This window comes from Haemaphysalis longicornis, unplaced genomic scaffold (assembly GCF_048455015.1).
Source record: "Haemaphysalis longicornis isolate Haplotype H1 unplaced genomic scaffold, Haemaphysalis longicornis Haplotype H1 scaffold_6, whole genome shotgun sequence".
In the NCBI taxonomy this organism is placed as follows: Eukaryota; Metazoa; Arthropoda; class Arachnida; order Ixodida; family Ixodidae; genus Haemaphysalis; species Haemaphysalis longicornis.
Window position 1 is genome coordinate 80,815,194 of NW_027526407.1, and position 18,107 is coordinate 80,833,300.

General features: G+C 44.3%; 1 protein-coding gene across 6 annotated transcripts in view; it reads right to left on the minus strand.

The window, feature by feature from the left end:
- LOC144143583 (uncharacterized) overlaps nucleotides 1-18,107 on the minus strand; it is a 43,660-nt gene extending 25,553 nt beyond the window's left edge. For 3 of the 6 annotated variants that reach the window (XM_077675390.1, XM_077675387.1, XM_077675392.1), the window contains exons 1-11: nucleotides 17,837-18,107; nucleotides 17,398-17,430; nucleotides 15,795-15,913; nucleotides 14,896-14,997; nucleotides 13,459-13,704; nucleotides 10,905-11,123; nucleotides 9,715-9,816; nucleotides 6,159-6,366; nucleotides 4,789-4,970; nucleotides 3,498-3,621; nucleotides 968-1,099 (exon numbers count right to left, since the gene is read on the minus strand). In XM_077675390.1, the coding sequence (XP_077531516.1) occupies nucleotides 968-1,099; nucleotides 3,498-3,621; nucleotides 4,789-4,970; nucleotides 6,159-6,366; nucleotides 9,715-9,816; nucleotides 10,905-11,123; nucleotides 13,459-13,704; nucleotides 14,896-14,997; nucleotides 15,795-15,893 (1,414 nt within the window). In that variant the 5' untranslated portion in view covers nucleotides 15,894-15,913; nucleotides 17,398-17,430; nucleotides 17,837-18,107. The remainder of the gene's footprint in view (nucleotides 1-967; nucleotides 1,100-3,497; nucleotides 3,622-4,788; nucleotides 4,971-6,158; nucleotides 6,367-9,714; nucleotides 9,817-10,904; nucleotides 11,124-13,458; nucleotides 13,705-14,895; nucleotides 14,998-15,794; nucleotides 15,914-17,397; nucleotides 17,431-17,836) is intronic. The other 3 variants (XM_077675389.1, XM_077675391.1, XM_077675388.1) reach the window with 3 other exon arrangements.

The following is an 18,107-nucleotide window of genomic DNA, read 5'->3' on the forward strand; positions in this document are numbered from 1 at the left end:
ATAAATAACTTCACTAGAGCAGCCCACTCGGAACCATTGCAAAAGCGAGCAACACTGTAGCACTAAACGGAGTTTTTATGTTTATTTATAGGCTGCTGGTTAAGCTGCTTTTCTGGGTTTCTTTCCAGAAGAAATTGAGAGTTTGAACTTAAAAATAAACTAGAAAAGTAGAGACTAAAACACAAAAAATTCACAAAAAAGTGGATTGTATTCTGCAATGTGTTTAATGAGTGGAGGCCATTAGGACATGATTAGCAGCATAAAATAGAACAGGAACATGCTGAATGAATTGCGAACACCCAAAACAGGAAAGAATTTCACAATCATCGAAGCAATATACTTGCATCATTTTGATTAAGTTGTGATTAACAACGCCTACAACTTATCTTCCAGAATGAACCTTGTCATTCGGTCAGCCAACTACGATACAATTTTGCTGCGTACGTGATTCTGTGTTGTGACGCTAACAGTACACTGTACGTTGAAAAGAAAAAAATGCGTCTTTCATTTTGACAGGCACTAACCAATGCCAAAAGGATGGCATACAGTGTTAAAAGGAACGTTATGTATCATATGTAAAGCACCCTGGTGGCAACATTTGAAATTCGACTTGACCAAGACAGGGTAACGTTTCGGAGAATAATTATTCAATATAACAAAACCAGCCTGTCAGAACTCCTCAAACATTTCTGCCTGCAAAAAATAATTTTTCATTCTAACAAGTGCTGTTGTGTAGGCCAGGTTTCTTTAAATGGCGTGCACAAGGCAGCAATTCTTTGCAACGCTTTTTTTTTTCAACATATTTGTCCCTTTTCACTTCTCCTATGCCAATTCATCATCTGATAATGATCACAAGTACCAGTGAAGGAGGTTACTGTCATAGCTGCTGCATTTTTGGAGCTTTGGGTACAACGGTCCAAACATCTCCCCGGAGAAATACAGAGAGAGAGAGGAAAAACGTCCTCACGCTCTCTCTGCTCTTCCAGTTGAGCCGCCTGGACCTCGAGTGAGATCTTCTCGTCTCGTGCCGCCTTCACCTCTGCCCTCAACTCCTCGATGATGGCTTGGTCCTTGGACTCCATCTCCTCAAGCTTGGATGCTGAGATGATGATTATGAAAAGGAAGAGCGGGAGGAGGGATGACACAAGAGGGATGGAGCAGAGTGACAATTGCAATATTCTCTTATGGAGTCTCCCTAGCCATGAAGTACCCAATGGTACTACCTACATTCGGAAAATTCCTCGGTTACTACCAGTGACGTTGAGAGATATACATAACCCTTAGTAGCTAAAGCGAATTCATCAACCAGCACTTTTGTGGCCACACTGTTCAGTTCAACTGGGGTAATCACTCATGCCAACATTAAGGGGGGCAGTTGGGTCTTTGGGGCCCAAAAACGGTCAAAAAAAGCGTTTTCGGAAAAATGGCATTTTAAGCCTCCACGGCCATTTTTCTATCAGTCTGTAAATTTCCTCATCAAAAGGTACCACATTTTGTTGTTATTATGTTATAATAGCATTTTAAAGTGCACTCTACAGCTCAGTTAGCGCAGAATTCGATGGTGAAACGGCCCTTTTTTTGCAATGCAAAGCTAGCATTTCGTCCTCAGATATCTCGGCACCCAGAGCAGGTACAACGGTAACTCTTTTTGCTTCTGATACTGAAATGTGTGGAGAATACAATGTTGGAAACAAATTTTTCAAATGGAGGCTTTGGAAAATTATTATTGCGTTCAATTGGCACCACCTGCGATCCATTTCTGGCACAGCACGGGAGAAGCGAAGTTCACTGTGTTGTAAAACGACCAAAAATAGCTGAATCAAAAAAGTTCTTCCTATGTTGTATTCTTTAGTCATTTGTCTGCCTAGCCACGTGGTAATTGCCATTCTGTATGGAGTGGTTATTTTGTAACTGTGACCCAAAATAATGGCAATTAATCATCAATTAACTCAAGATATAATCAACTTACAAAAAATCTAATGGCAGATGTGAAATCAGCACAAAGAATTCTATAATGCAGTGCAGTTTCATTAAAATTGGCTGGTAAATAAAAAAAATAGCTCTAAGACCAGACTGCCCCCTTATTAAGCAGATGTCTACAGTTTTAGCTCAAATTTAAACCTGGCCACAATCTGTCACGTTCTGCCGTATAGACATGCTGATGTGTTGCCACAACTACGCTAACAAAGTGTCGAGCGGGATGCAGCACGGGAAACAGCAATATTGCATGTCCCTCTATCGTGTGGAGAAAAGAAAGCATGAAATGGCCTAAGAAATCACAATAATGGTTTACACCTGTCCAAGCTGTTAACCTTACATGGTAACTGGAATGTATTAACAACTATCTTCAAAGCCCCACTTTCACCATTAGCCCAGCAGCTCGCTATATGAACACTGCTGTGATTGAATTCTCAAAAATCTGCTCAGAAAATAAAAATCTGGACGAAAGTTCCCATAGGAAGACATTGCATAATATGGATTTAACATTCTAAATGGTGCAATGGACCACCGGGAACTAATCACACTTGCCTGGCTTCGTTGGCGATAAAACTATGTAGCATTCTGAGGTGTGATGTAGGAGAATAACATTTTTCTGCAGCGCGCAATCAATGCAGGAAAAATGCCACAATCCGAACACGTTCTGTTGTAAATACTTCAAACATGGGTAGCATTTCGGCTGGCGTACCCGCAAATTTTCCCGCCATTTTTTCGCGGGGCTACCATGGTTGCCAGACCAGGACTGCCCTCTGTTGATTAGCTCGCACCATCCGTAAAGGCCGCGGATCTGTCAGCCCGCTCTGGTTACAAACCCCTGCGCGCTCGCGCCGCGGGCTCGGGCTCGAACCCGGGTTCTTTTTTCGCCTCCCCTTTACGGACTGCCTTAACGGGCCCCATACGTTTGTAGTACCTCCCGTGGCGACGAAGCGAAAACAAAAACCCCGGACTCGAGCCCGAGCCCGCGGCGCGAGCGCGCAGGGGTTTGTAACCAGAGCGGGCTGACAGATCCGCGGCCTTTACGGATGATGCGAGCTAATCAACAGAGGGCAGTCCTGGTCTGGCAACCATGGTAGCCCCGCGAAAAAATGGCGGGAAAATTTGCGGGTACGCCAGCCGAAATGCTACCCAAACATGTACGGAATCAGTCTAAATTATTTCTGGGCGGTTAGTCAAATTCCGCACACGGTTCCAAGTATTAGTCGGAGGAAAGTTAATAAACTCCAGCAATGGAAGGAAAGGGAATGAAATGAAATACAGTAAGCAGACATCACTGATTACTGCACTGTCCACCCAAAATGCTCTTTACCCTGGAATTCAGTCAAGCAATCTATTTCTTTGCAATTACGACAGCAAAATGCTGCTAGTATCACGTGGGATGTGGGAAATTTACACTGCACGAATTTTGAGCTAGACTGCTATTTATGCAGGGTAAAAAGATTGAGCGTGCTAATGATGATCCGATGAGGGGGTGAGGAAGAAAAAAAAAATTATTGGGGAACCTTGTGCGGACAGTGTGTCTTCCATCTCCAGGAGTTTCAGTTGGAGCGCACCTTTCTCTTCCTCCAGCTCTGCGATCCTCTGCTGCAGGGTCGTCACATCTGAGGACTCCGCGTCTGGACTTTCCTGGCAAGAGCGATGAGAAAGGATACCCTTACGGTGAGTGAAATAATTCCTCGGAGCACAGGGGGGAAAACTACTCTTAAAACAATTTCTTGAAACTTGGTGGTCTTGCTGCTTTCCCCCCACTGATTTCAAATACAGCATTGTTTTGTAAGTAAGTCAATTAGTTCCCAAGATAATTAGAGGCAATTAGTCATTTTTGGAGGAACAGTAGACAAAACAGTGTTAGCCACAAAACTGTAATCTTTATATGACCCCTGGCGAGTGCAATAACAGAATCGGTGTTTTGGTGCATCGCTTGGAACTAATTTTACAGCTCGTGAAACTTTGGTGGCACCAGTGGCAAGGAACCATTCTGAATGCCCATTTCAAATTAATGAGCGATGCCTAAAAAAAAAAAACGATTCTCTTATTGCACTCACCAGGGTTCATAGTATTGGAAAATATAAAGATTACAGTTATATGACTAATGCTGTTTTGTTAATTGTTCCTCCGAAAATGGCTGATTATCTCTAATTATCTTGGTAACTAATTGACTGACTCAAAAAATAATGGCATATTTGAAATCGGTGGGAAAAAAGCAGCAAGACTGACAAGTTCCACAAAGTTTACCTGAAAATTAAAAGAAGTTATTTTCAGACCAGTGTCCCCGCTTACATTAAATAATCCTCAGTAATTTGTCCAGAAATGACTGACTTAGAAACACACATCATTAAAGGCTGAAACGTGGCTCCTTTAGTGGACACATTGCCCCATGCATAAATCAAATTAGTGTTTGCAACTGACCCTTCATTAATTTCATACGCAGTAAAACCTTGTTACAAGACGCTGTTACAAAAGACACTTAGTTATAAGAGATGTTTGAACGAAAACGATTAGGTGGAACGAAAACATGAACAAAAACATGTTAGAACGAAAACATGACAAGTCTATGCTTGTCATGTTAGCAACACTGCATACAAGAAGCCTTGGTTACAAGAGACATTTGAATTAAAACAATTTGGTTGGTTTCCCCGTGTTCACCGCATTAGCAACATTGCATACAAGAGATCTTGGTTACAAGAGACAAGCTTCCTGGGTACCTTGAGTGTCTCTTGTAATGAGCTTTTACTGTACTGCTAAATGCCTGACTGCAGAAAACTCACAAGCAGCCGCTGTTTCGGAACGCACCTTTTTGTTTTCCTTGAGTTCCTTGAGTTCGCGTTCGATGTGCTTTGCCCTTCGCCTTTCCAGGGCTCTGGCCTTGAGAATCTTGGCGTCAAACTCGCGAGTCGTCTCCTGCAGCGTCTTCTGTGCCTCCTCCAAGGCCGCCGTCTTCTCTTCCAGTTCCTTGCTCAGGGAGTCGAGCTTGGCTGCGAGACAGAGTGCGAGATAGAGAAGATGGCACAAGAGATGGGAACTACACTAACGAGCCACTTGTGACTGGAAACTTCAATCAGGCAATAATGACAAGCTATGCATGTTTAAGCTGAAATATGCAGGGCATTGATTCAATAACCATATAAGCTTATTCAGAGGAAAAAACAAAAGAAACTCTGCCCTAATTGCTTGCTCATTAGCATTCAAACTTTGCATGCAGCTTACATTCCGTATTGTTTCTTTCGAATGCCAGGTTTGGCAACCAAGCTTGCTCACTTCCATGAGACAAGACACTTCGTTTTATCATAAATCTTGAGTGAAGTTGACAAGTTTTCTTTTTTTCTTTTTCTTTTTCCAAAATGGAAGCTTGAATGAGTCAGTATACTTTGAAAGAATAAAGAGCCCGAGAAAGAGAAAACGTAAGGAAGAGAGTACAAAAATTCAGAACCTTTACAGAACTGAGGTACTAACCACCCTCACTTATGCAACTTATGAACTGTAACGAACGACGCTAGGGAACTCATGAGCATTACCTTATATGGGCAATGATGATGTGCAAGGGGGGGGGGGGGAGAAGAGGGAGATTGGGCGAGCGACGCTAGGGAACTCACGAGCATTACCCTAATTATGGTGTGCTAGGGGGGGAAGAAAGAGATGGGCAAACAACACTAGGGAACTCACGAGCATTAGCTTATATGGGCGATTATGGTGTGCTAGGGGGGGAAGAAAGAGATGGGCAAACAACGCTAGGGAACTCACGAGCATTACCCTATATGGGCAATTATGGCTAAGAGAGGGAAAAGAGGGGGACGGGGGCACATGACTACTTTCTTGGACATAACAAAAATTTCTGCCAGGCTAATCGGTTCAGAGATAAAAAAAATGTTATGCTGGAACAAAACAGTACACAGTGCAGTACAGTACCTTATAAAAAAATTTAAAGAGTGACAAAATAAGGTGGCTATATATGAAGCATGCTGCTTCATGCTTGGATTGTGGTATCGGGGGGAGGGAGAGAGAGAGAGAGAGAGAGAGAGAGAGAGAGAGAGAGAGAGAGAGAGAGAGAGAGAGAGAGAGAGAGAGAGAGAGAGAGAGAGAGAGAGAGAGAGAGAGAGAGAGAGAGAGAGAGAGAGAGAGAGAGAGAGAGAGAGAGGTTGAAAGGGAGAAAGAGAGAGAGGCACCCTGAAACATGGCCGCCTGCTCCGTCCTGGCCTTTTCCGCCGCCTCCTGGAGTCGGACCACTTTTTCCTGCAGCTCTGCGTTGTGTGCAGCCAGCTGGAAGCGGGTGGACTCCAGCCGCCGGAAGCCCTCCTCCAGCTCCGACACCCGCCCCTTGTTGGAGTCCAGGTCGGCAGACAGGGTCGCCTCCCGCTGCTTCCACGACGTCTCCTGCGGGCAGCGTTGCTCTCACGTTTAGCCAACGCGTTCAGTGGACAAGATTACCGTATTTTCATGCGTATAACCTGCCCATGCATATAATCCGCACCTCCACTTTCAGCCCGCCGAAAAGAAAAAAAAAATCCTGGCGTATTGCCCGCACATTTGATACAGGAAAGGCTGCACCAAAGCTACTGCTCAAGCAATACACTGACTGCAAGGCGAAAGTCACAATTCACTCAGTGTGACTGGTGCTCTCACTAGAGCTATGGGAGGCTATGTCAGTGTTACTGCGTAGGAGCTTCACGGCACAACGCGCATTGCCGTGAAGCTGCACTAAAGGAAAAACCCTGCGTATTATCCGCACCCCTACTTTTCCACTGAAATTTTCGCATTTTTGGTGCAGGTTATACGCGCGAAAATACGGTATTACTGTACACACCAGGAGGTACTACCAGGAGGCATAGAGATTCATACTAATATACACTAGAAAAAAATTTAGTGCTGCAACTGCGTGCCGTGGTGGGCACTGCCATAGCAGTTAGCCACGTTCCTCGCCTACGCCACATGGCTTCTTTTCACTCCTGAAGCCAAAGTAGAAAAATTGGTCGCAATGCCGCCCTGCAAAAGTTGACGTTCAGCTAAACCAGTACACGTGACGTTCTCAACCAGTACAAGTGGTTGAGGAGGAGGGTATGAAATGCTTCTCGTAATCTTGGCGGGCTTGTCACTTGCGCTCGGCTAGTGTGACTAGATAAGGGTACGGAGTATCGGCACTCTTTTCTCCTATTGTTCCGTACCACTGCCATGATCATCCATCAGTTCGCATTACATGACATTTGTTTACACTGCGACGGTTCATTTTGTTGTTTATGCACTTTAGTTGGTCAACTCTGGTAGGCTTAGCTTGTCCTCCCTGCCCTGCAACTGCGCGCGACCGACGTCATTCCGAATGCGAATCAAAGATAACACGTGTAGCAGCATTTCAGCAGCAGAAGTGAGTCCAAAGATGCCGTTTTGCTATATCTTTGGTAGTGCTGTTACCAAACGACCCGGTCGAAGTTAATGGTGAGGCCATTGATACGGCAATCTTGCAACACTAATAAGTGACAAAAAGGCCGCCGTTGCTGACTTGCGTGCCTCAGTGGCAATACTCTAATACCTTATCTACTGACACTACGCTCGGCTTCTCTAACAAAAAATGCTGGTTCCTGCCTAGCCTGACGCGTGCGCTCGGTGTCTTGGGCGAGAACTGCTGTGACAATAGTTCTGCCTAGCTTTCAAAGATAATCTGCAGACATAATCTTTACCAGAAACACAGGGCGAGGGGTTTCATTGCAGTTTCGATGCTTGTTTTGTGGTTTCTGTAAACAAACTCTGAGCTTTATGCTGTATGCTTGATTAGCCTGATGTATGCGCTTGGTGTCTTAGGCCTTGGCGCCTTGGCCAAAAAGGCCAAGGCGTCTCAGGCCTTAGTGAATTGGCCCACAGAGATAAAACTGTTGGGGGGCAGAGGTATACAGCTTTGCGAAAAAAAAAAAAAAAGTTACACTTTTTCTTTTGTTTGTCTTGCATGAAGCGTCCTAATAATTCTTGAGAGACAGATCTCTTGGATCGGATCGCCAAGTTAACAAATAAACAACTTTAGCTAATCCACTTCAATAACACCGTTATTTCGCAGCCAAAGGCAACTTTTTAGCCTGTTCATGAGCCGTGCCAAGGACAAGTGGAACGTGCTAACACGGCAGATAATGGAACGCTTGTGGAAGCACGGCTTGCCTCGACCACTACAATAACACCGTTATTTCGCAGCCAAAGGCAACTTTTTAGCCTGTTCATGAGCCGTGCCAAGGACAAGTGGAACGCTCGTGGAAGCACGGCTTGCCTCGACACTACCACCACATTCTTTTCTAGTATATATATGCCAGGAGGTACTACGTAGTCTTTCATGGTTGGCAGAGACGTCTAGCGGACAACATTACTAATGTACACTAATTTAAGTTTACTTTTGGTCCCGCTGGTAAACCATTTCACAACGTGTCAACTGCAAAATTTTGACGACGGACGACGAAATAACGGCACGGACACGTGCTCTCCATCCATGTACGCACCAAAAGGTATTAGGTATTGGTTTTCCAAGTAGTGGGTACTTTAAGTGGACAAGGTTATTCTATACACACAAAGGGTACTAACTGAAACCTGTAACTACCCCTGACAGGGAAATATCAAATTTCACTGTGTGACTCACTTCTTAACCCATGGGATTGTGAGGGAATAGTTGGGCTGCTAAAAAACAGTTGTGTGACAACATTATAGCACCACGGAGTAAAGGCACATTGCGCGGTATATTGATTTTACATTGGTTTAGATGTTCCAGTAAGCTTGTGTATGGCCGATTCTGATAACAGTGGTAATTCTGCTCACAGTGGCAGCAACCAAGCAGAAAGAAATGCCATCTGCAAGGATGACTGCAGGGCATTACGATTGGTTTTCAAACCCTTTTAATCTTTCTAAATACAGTTATTAAGATTAAATTATGACCCCTGAAGTGTACCAGAGGCCATTGCCAGAAAAGTTCTAGTAAAGCCCTAATAAAGTTCTAATAACGTTATAATAAAGTTCTAAAAATAATAATAAAAGTTCTAATAAAGTTCTAATAAAAGTTCTAACAAAAGGACTTCCCGTCTGCCCAAGGGTGTTGCCTGCAAACAAAGTCTAAGATTTGAGTAACGATGAGGCCCAGCGAAGTGTGAGAAGAAGGACGAGACCAACAAAAAGACAGGAAGTGCGAGAAGAATGAGACCAAGAAAGAGACAGAGAATACGCACGAAAAGCAGAGGGAAATTGAAGAAAGAACAGACAGGTCAACCAGAGGATAAGTGGGAGGACAAGGAGGAGTCAAACATAGAAATAAAAATAAGGGAATCAATAAAAGGAAGGAAACAAGGAAATAAAAAGACAGAAGGAAGGGAGGAAGGAAAGAAGAAGGAAGAAACTTTCAGCCCACACAAACACTTCTCAAAGACGCCGGCAAAAAAAAAAAGAAAAAAAGGCGAAGCAATTACAACATAAGCGAGATGAGCGTGGAAGGCAAGCGAGCCAAGTGCAGCCAAAGACAGAAGCCAAGACAAGAACACAAAGTAAGGAAATGCAAGGAGAACAAAGCAAAGAAACCCTCGTTTGAGGTCAGCCGTGGTGAAGAGAGCCATGCTGTATCTGGATAGCATGCTGAGGAGTGGTTGGAAACGCAAGTGCGCTGGAACACATGGACTTCAGCGGGCAAGGGAGGCAAGCTGAATGATTGGAGAAGGAAGTAATTCCGGCCAGAACAGAGAGCACCGCTCCTGGCTCCCTCGTTACCTGTTCGAGGAAGTGCTGCTGCATTAGCCTCATTTCAGCCCGAGTGTCGTCCAAGTCATCGACGGTCGTCTTGTTTCGTAGGCTCAGGTCTTCCGTCATGAGCTGTGTGCACCCACAAAGACCACCACGGATGAGATCTCTATGTGCAACTGTATACATACAACCGAGATTATTATCTATACAACACAACTACGTTCATCGCCTCGGGCAAAGGGCAGAGAGAAAGTGCAATTTTCAATCACCTGTCTGAAGTTAGGTAGGAATTTTGCACATAAAACAATGCATAACATGCTCTTATAGAATCTCAATAAGAAACGGGAATAGATAAAAATTGTTTGCGAGTTCACTGCTAGTGGTATGAAGCCACAAACGCAAGCATCTAACTTGAGACTCATGCCTGAAACAAAAAGACGACTATAAAACTAATTATAACAATTAAATCATTAATTTGATAAGTCATCTTTCTGCACCTTGCTGTTATTCTCAACGATCTAATTAAAAACTGGCCGTAAAATGCAACTTGACGTGGTAAATAAAGTTACCCATCCTTCTGATTATGCGGTCAGGAACACCTGAGACAGTTATTTTTGCTTGCAATACAAGCCTCAAAATGCAACTCAAGGGACAGTGTTCATAAGCAGCCACTGCACTATGTTCGCTAGAAATGGCTAAGAAGGCTAATAACATAAAGAAGCTGTCTTCGAGAAGTTTTCCAACAGCTAAGACTTTCGCTTGTATACACACCTAGGCACACTGCTCTGCTGCACCACACTTAAAGCACTGGTCAATAAAACAAGGGCTCACTTCCCAAACGAATTCACACAAGAAAAGCTGCACCAAGTGACGAATGAACACTGTTGCTAATCATTTTCCTACGAACAGCAATGGTTCAGCACAACAGTGTTACGACACAAATGTCTTCCCAAGCATAGTGACTTTAAATGCCTTTTAAACTTTTCTTTTTTTATTTAAACCTCAGCTTTTCCACTAACTTAGGTGAAATGTAGCAGTCAAGGTTCCTTTTGACAGCAAAGCCAATTGGCATAACTAGCCACCACGACCACGATTCGAACCTGACAAAAAGTTTTAGCCACGGAGCTGCCGCAGTGTAGCACTGTTGCCCACCAGTGCACCACCAGTGTGCCACTAGTGCACCCCCAGTGTAGTCCAGTGGACCCTCCGAAACACACCTGGATGGCACGGCTTCGAGCCTGCAGCACCTGGTCCTTCTCACGTAGGTTCTCCTGGAGGTCAAGGATGCGCCGTTCGAGCTCCAGGATCTGGTTGTTCAGCTCCAGGATCTTGGAGTCCTTGTAGACCATCTGCGCGTACATGCGCTCTTCCTCCTTGCTGCTGCTGTTGCTGCCCCAACCACCGCCGTCGTCCGGCCTCTGGCCACCAGGGGGCTGCTGCATGAAACGGGGAAAGCGCTGAACTTCAACAAATTGTGATCGTTTCGAGAACTGCATGAAGGTCCCCTTGTCTTTTTGTATGCCTGGACAAAAGCAACTGGAAGGCTGATGCCTCTGTGTTTGCTACCAATCTGGCTAGGTGTCCAAAAATACACTTCCCAGACTACAAGTTAGACCAAGTAGCAAGCCTGGCAATGTTTTTAGACCCTTGCATTGAAGTGGGTATGTACCATCAGAAAGACTCAGCGGCAAACTGGGTTAAAAATCTGGCTTAGGAAGAAGCCACGAAATTTTCAACAAGGAACCCAAAAAACACCCACAAAAACTGGAATTCAAAAAGTGACTCCTTCCACATCAACATCGGCCTTGTGGAAGGACTTCGACAATCTCATCAACCAGCAGCAGTCTCCACTGCCCCACACACAGATTGAGAGATACCGTATTTTCGCGCGTATAGCCCGCACCAAAAATGCAAAAATTTCAGTGGCAAAGTAAGGGCGCAGACAACACACTGGGTTTTTCTTTTAGTGCAGCTTCACGGCAACGCGTGTTGTGCCGTGAAGCTCCTACGCAGTAACACTGACTAAGCCTTCCCAAACAGCGATTGCGCAAAACATACAAGAACACGGAAGAAAAAACAAGGACGAGCGCACTCTAACAACTGAATTTTGCTACTGCATTGCGACTTTCGCCTTGCAGTCAGTGTATTCTACTTGCTAAACATACGCTTTTTCTGCCTACATATATGCGATGTGTTGCTTGAGCAGCAGCTTTGGTGCAGCCTTTCCTGTATCAAATGTGCGGACAATATGTGAGGATGTCTTTTTTTTCTTTACCGGCGGCCTGAAAGTGGGGGTGCAGATTATATGCAGGGGCGGATTATACACGCAAAAATACGGTATATGCATGATTAAGTCCTAAGATGAAAACAACACCCATGTGAGCGGTGGTCGAAGCACGGTAATCAGAGCTACCCACTGTTCGATGTGCTTGCCAACAGATACCTGCCGATACCAGCTGCTAGTGTCTCAAGTGAGCGGCTGTCTTCAGTATCTGGTGGAGTTGTGACAAGCAGGAGGTTGTCGCTGCTCCCCAAACATATCGGGGAGCTGACCTTTCTGCACAATAACACTTAAATGAGTGCAGTCCTTAAAGGAGCCATGAAGAGAAAATATAACTTCATTTAATTTGAAAGAACTAGGATTCAGTATCTCACTCAGCTACATTACAGCCACAAGAGATGTTTTTTTAACGAAAAAAAAAAGCAAGGAGTATTTAAGAACTTTCAAATTTTGCATCACAGTGACGTGATATGAGCAAGAATGACGTCATACGGGCCAACAATAAAACATAATTTTCAGTGCGTTAACTGCACCTTAGCATTCAAGTGATGCGGTCAAATGGAACTAGAGGCCCCATTACAGACATCCAGTCATGTGTCGTCGCGACAGGTCGGTTAGGCGGCCGCCAATCGCACAAACAAGGTTCCGTGACGTCGTGGAAAAGTTGCGGGAAATCGGCTAGGGGGTCGCGACTGCTTCACACGTTTTATTTAATATCTCCGTTATTTGTTCGAAGATTGTGATGATATTGGTATCATTGTTATCGGGATTAAGCAGTCTTTCTAATAAACCCAACTTGTATTTTGCCTTCATGGCTCCTTTAAACTGTCAGTTTCGAAGTTTCGTTTGTGTTATTTGATGTGCAATATAGTCGCAGTTTTTGCACATCCAGATGGTCAAAACATTATTTAAAAAAAAAGTAGTACTCATATACAAAAAATATTGGATTTGATTCAAACTTTGTTTTTACTACAGCTGATCCCGGATATATTGAACTCCAAGGTGATCACAGAATAGTTTCATATATCAATAATTCTATATATAAAATACGATCTTTTGATCTTTTGCATAGGATTTCCAAGGGGATGTTTGGACTGTTCGATATATCCGGGATTGACTGTACTCAAATTTGCTTTGAAATAAATAAATAAAAAATATTTTTCAAAGACCCCTAATCACAAGTGATACAAAACACTACATAAAAAACGGACAAAAAAAAAAAACGGACACATTGGATGTGCACCCACAGCTAGCTTTTCCTTCTTGTCCCCTTTTTGGCACAGTACTTCCAGCAATACTTCAACATGTTTCATTTGATTAAAACGCACTGAATGTGAATGCACTGGAAAAGAAGAAAAACAAATTTCAGTTATAAGGACCATTTTCACAGTAGTGCCTTTTCGATTGCGACCGGCAATCAGATGACTAACAGCATCCTTGTGAGCGAGTCTCCCAAACAACGCAGTTCCATTAGGACTGCCATGACCTACCTGTTTCGCAGCCTGGTCATCCGATGCCTCCATGAGGGCCTTGTCTCGCTGCAGCAGCTGCTTCTGGAGTTGCTCCACGGTCTCCTCGAAGGACTTGCGCGATTTCTCCATCTCTTGCTCTCTCCTCTGCAACTGCTGCTTCGTTTCGTCCAGCTGATGTTTGAGCATTCGGAGGCGACCTTTGGTAGCCGCATCTCCCTCGTGGTGCGGTGTCGTGGGCTTCGACCCTTCGTCGCTGGCAAACTCCTAGGAAGCAACATCCGATGCCACGTGATGCCCACTAAGCCACCACTTAGCGATACCCCCCCGAAATCCTTGCCCAAACCGCTTATTCCTGTGCAAGAGCACTGCAATGTGGGCAGACCTAATTAGTTTTTCAACAAATTCAACCAATGCCTTGTCAGGGAGCCCCAATTAGTCACGTTTGCCCATTGCTGGCATAATTAGATGTCACGTTCATAAAATGAATCCGCTGACTGCAGTTGCAAATTAAGGCAAAACATTGGAATGTAATCAGAACTAAAGCAAAGCCTAATGCCAGTGGTAGCAGGATGGCCTGTTTTATAGGTGATATAAATTGAAAAGTTTAGCTATCAATTTCTTTGCTTGGCAACACTGGAAGCGGCCACAGACATGGCCAATGCGCCAGGCCTTGGCGCGGCTTGTGCCACTGCGCCAGCCTGCCGAAAAAGAAAAAAATAAACACCGGCGTGCGTCGTCTGGTCTGTTTCAAATTGATTCTCAACCGTGGTGTTCACAAAGATTTTATTAATCGCACTCGCATTGTAGTCGAGGCATTCCTTTGCGTTCGGTGGGGTAGAATTTAGAAAATCCAACACAAATCATGTGCTTAGCACGGACATGTACCGCCATCCCGCAGAGCCCGACGTAACCAGTGACGGCGCACTCACACGGTTGCCGGCATGCATGCCTTGCCAGTGAATACAAGCTATATAATACTTAGAGGCTGCAGTAATCAGATACACCTACCTTACATGCACACGCCCCTAAGGTGCAGCTTTGTCTATTAGAGAAATATGCTTACACAAGCTTCACCCATGCTATTATGCCACTGAGAATTCATGACACCATAAGTTCTAGTTTGAAATGACCATTTTCACAGTTTTTGCCTTTTTTTTCTATACTAACAGTTAAACAAACGGAACCGATGATACAATTGCATTCAGGGCACCACAATATACTGACATAACCTAACTTGCTTTTGCATTTGAGTCTCCCTAAGAAGGCGAAAGAATTGTGCTGGACTTCGAAGTAGCAAACTTTGAAGTAGACACCAAAGTGTGAGCGTCATTATCAGGAGACAGAAATATAATTAAACTGAATTTAAATGAATTAAATCCAAAGTTTAATTCAATCCAAACAATCAGTCATACGGAAACTTGTGCAGAGGTGATATATGAGTGAAAATCCACTCACCCCTTCTGGCGACGCTTCATGCTGGTTTTTTACTTGACTCGTAAGTTGTGCGATTTTCGCTTTCGACTGGAGCTTGAACTTCTGAAACTTGCTCTGGCTTTCCTGCAGGCAAGAGAGAGGCATTTGCAAAACGGCCACTCATGTAAACGCATAGGTGTGAATGGAAAGGCAATCTAAGCTCTGTGTCGTCCTTTGAACGCAAAGTTACAGAAAGTGGAACACAGAGAGCCAAAGCCCATCTTTATGTTACTTCGTCCTTCAACTTCCCATATCCTCCTAGTTGCTATTGTAAAATACAGCATCGAAGATGGTTGGGGAAAAAAATTTCTGGCATTGGTTTTTGAAAAACACGAGCAACTTGAACTAAAGTTGTGCACAAATCTTCTTTACTGCAAACACTTGCAACGTTTCCTCCAGAACACGTAAGAGAGCGTACTATGCCAAGAGCTTGTCTGCCCGATAATTTCAAGTCAAATACTCTACAAAAGTTCCAGCATAAAGCATTAAGGGTGCAGGGAACATATACAGTGCCCCCTAGTAAAGTCCTTGGAATAATATTCGCCTAAGTAGTGAACTCTTGTATGTACAGTCCTTGTCAAAATTTTCTCAGCCACATTGGTCCCCAAAGAATTCAAAGCAAAACCTTAACCTTCAAGTGTAACCAAATTATTTGATTACAGTAAAAAAAGAGTGTTTTCACCAGGAAAGCTCGTGTGCTGAATTCTTTGTGGCCTATTAACTACCAGCATGGCCCAGAGACTTCTGACAGAGACTGCACAGGCCTCTCTCCCTATTTCAGTAACGGTGAGAAATATGGCTGGAGTGACCGGAAGTTGATCCCTTTAGTCATCTTGTTGTTACTGAGCGTGCCGCTAGACAGATAAACGCCACAAGTGTACCTCTAGCTCCTTCTCTTTCTTCTTGAGGATCTCCTCGTTTGTCCTGACAATGTCCTTGAGCTGCTGGATGAGGATGTCCTTGTGGTCAGGGTCATCCATCGTGAAGGACAACAGTCACACTGCAAAGAAAAGAACACGGACACTTCACAACGCGTGCCGGGTAGCATTACAGCCTATAAAACCAATTCTTCAGAAACGGTATGACAAGTTAACTTGAAGTGCTACCACACAAGGTTTGTGAAGTCACAGGCAACGATTTCCGACAGCTATGTAATTTAAGTTTAACCTGAATGCACCCTGAGGACTACAGGTTCGCTTCAGTTAAAGGTTTACAATGGGAGAGTAGTAACAGTCATGATGATTTCGCGCCAGCTTCCCACAATTAAGCCAGAGAACAAGAAAAACTAACGCAAGAGTACAACTAACCAGCCCCTTCCACCCACTGCCCCATTAACACGGATTAGTAAGTGCGAATAACTACCACCAACTCAAGCAGCTGCCAATAATTATGACTGCGCAGTCGTCGTGGTCCCTGCAATGCTGTTCGGTCGCTTCGCTTGAATGCTAGCATGGGCTCAACACATTAATTTATACTATTGCTACTTTCGTAACGGCATCGCTGCTAACATTATGCAGCTGGAATACTGAAACCTTGTTAATTAATTGATTGATTATGAGGTTTAATGCACCGACGCTATACAGGTGATGGGGCGCCCTGTAGTGGAGAGCTCCGGATTGCTTTTGACCACCTGGGGGATCTTTAACGTGCGCCAAAATTTCGAACACACAGGCGTTTTCACTTTTTGCCTCCATCATAAAAGCAGCCGCTGCGACCGGGAATTGAACCCGCTTCCTGAATTCTTTGGTACTGTATGCGAAAGTTATTTGGGTTAAAACAACTTCCAGCTAGGTCGGAATAGAGGGCTAATTCCTTCGAACAAATCAAGGTTGTATTTTTCTACATCGTCTCTTCAAGGGAGTTCTGGGTGCCAAAATTAATTGCAGGGGGCTTTTTCCAAATGCCGAGCTGCTTTAATAGTTCTGATATCAAACTTAAAATTTCTGTATGATCTGATGTTGCAATCGTGCTGCCTTCTTAATTTTTCAGGACATCATGACCCAATGATGTTTTGTGGTGCTTGCAACATTGCCATAATGCAGACCATTTTTCCAGCGGTACCATTTTTTCTACATCACATCTTAAAGCATGCAATCACTTCTCTGCAGGAAAAGTGTTGCCGTTTCTGGATAATGAACACTTAAAAACATAAAGGCGCAATTAGCACCAATAGTAGCAACAACACATGCAAAGTAGTATGCATTTCCCTGGCAAGGTGCAAATAAGATGCACAGATTTTTTTTTTTTTCCCCCTTTTTACGCGCTAATCTTCGATTTCGGATTCAGAGCCTCGCGGCAAATTCACGCCAACACCCATGACATCAAGGTAACTTGGCGTAACATCAAACCAGAAGCTCTCAGAGGTGGTTTAACATATCGTCACGGCCATTTAAGACCATATCATACAGGCGGCCGAATGGGGGAGATTCTTTCACGAATCATGCCCACACATAGATTACATATTTGCAAATACAAGGCACTCACCAAAATGTCGCCTTAATAATTCCGAGGAAGAACCTGTGTGCAAAATTACGGACAAACAAGAATTACCATACCGAACTGCAGCTGTCATCAACATTGTTTACATATTCAACTACATGTTTACAAATGACCAAAAATAGAACGCCGTGAATAAGGGCGCTGATCGCGTAGTGTCAAAGATTACTGATAGCAGACAGCCGTCAGACGTTTCGAGCAACGATTTCAGTTCTGACACAGCGGTCACCATCGTCAAAATAACACGGAGCACAGCGTTCAGTGGACTGCGGTTCGAACGCTAGCTCGTCCGGAATCCAAGGAAATAACCAGCGGCACATAAGGCCCCCACGAGACTCCGCAAGGGCCGAACGCAGGGTCCGTGTCAAACCAAGATAAATGGCAGCGCCCAATATAGAGCGAGGGCGTCAAATGAATGCGGAAATACCTTGTTTAGAACGATCGAAGAACATCTGTGTGCGTGTCGTTGGACCACCGCCCTGGGCCTTCCGATAGTAGCCTTAACCTTCACCCAGCATACCGTCCAGTGCACTGGAAACGTCCACTTTTGGTGCTATTTTCTGCCGTTACTCTGCAGAGCGGCAAAACTTGACAGTTTTATTGCAAATACGCACACGGCAAAACTGGCTACGTGGTCCTTCGCTTCGAGGGAAACTACATGGGCGACGCCATACTTATTTGTTCACGTGACCATCCAT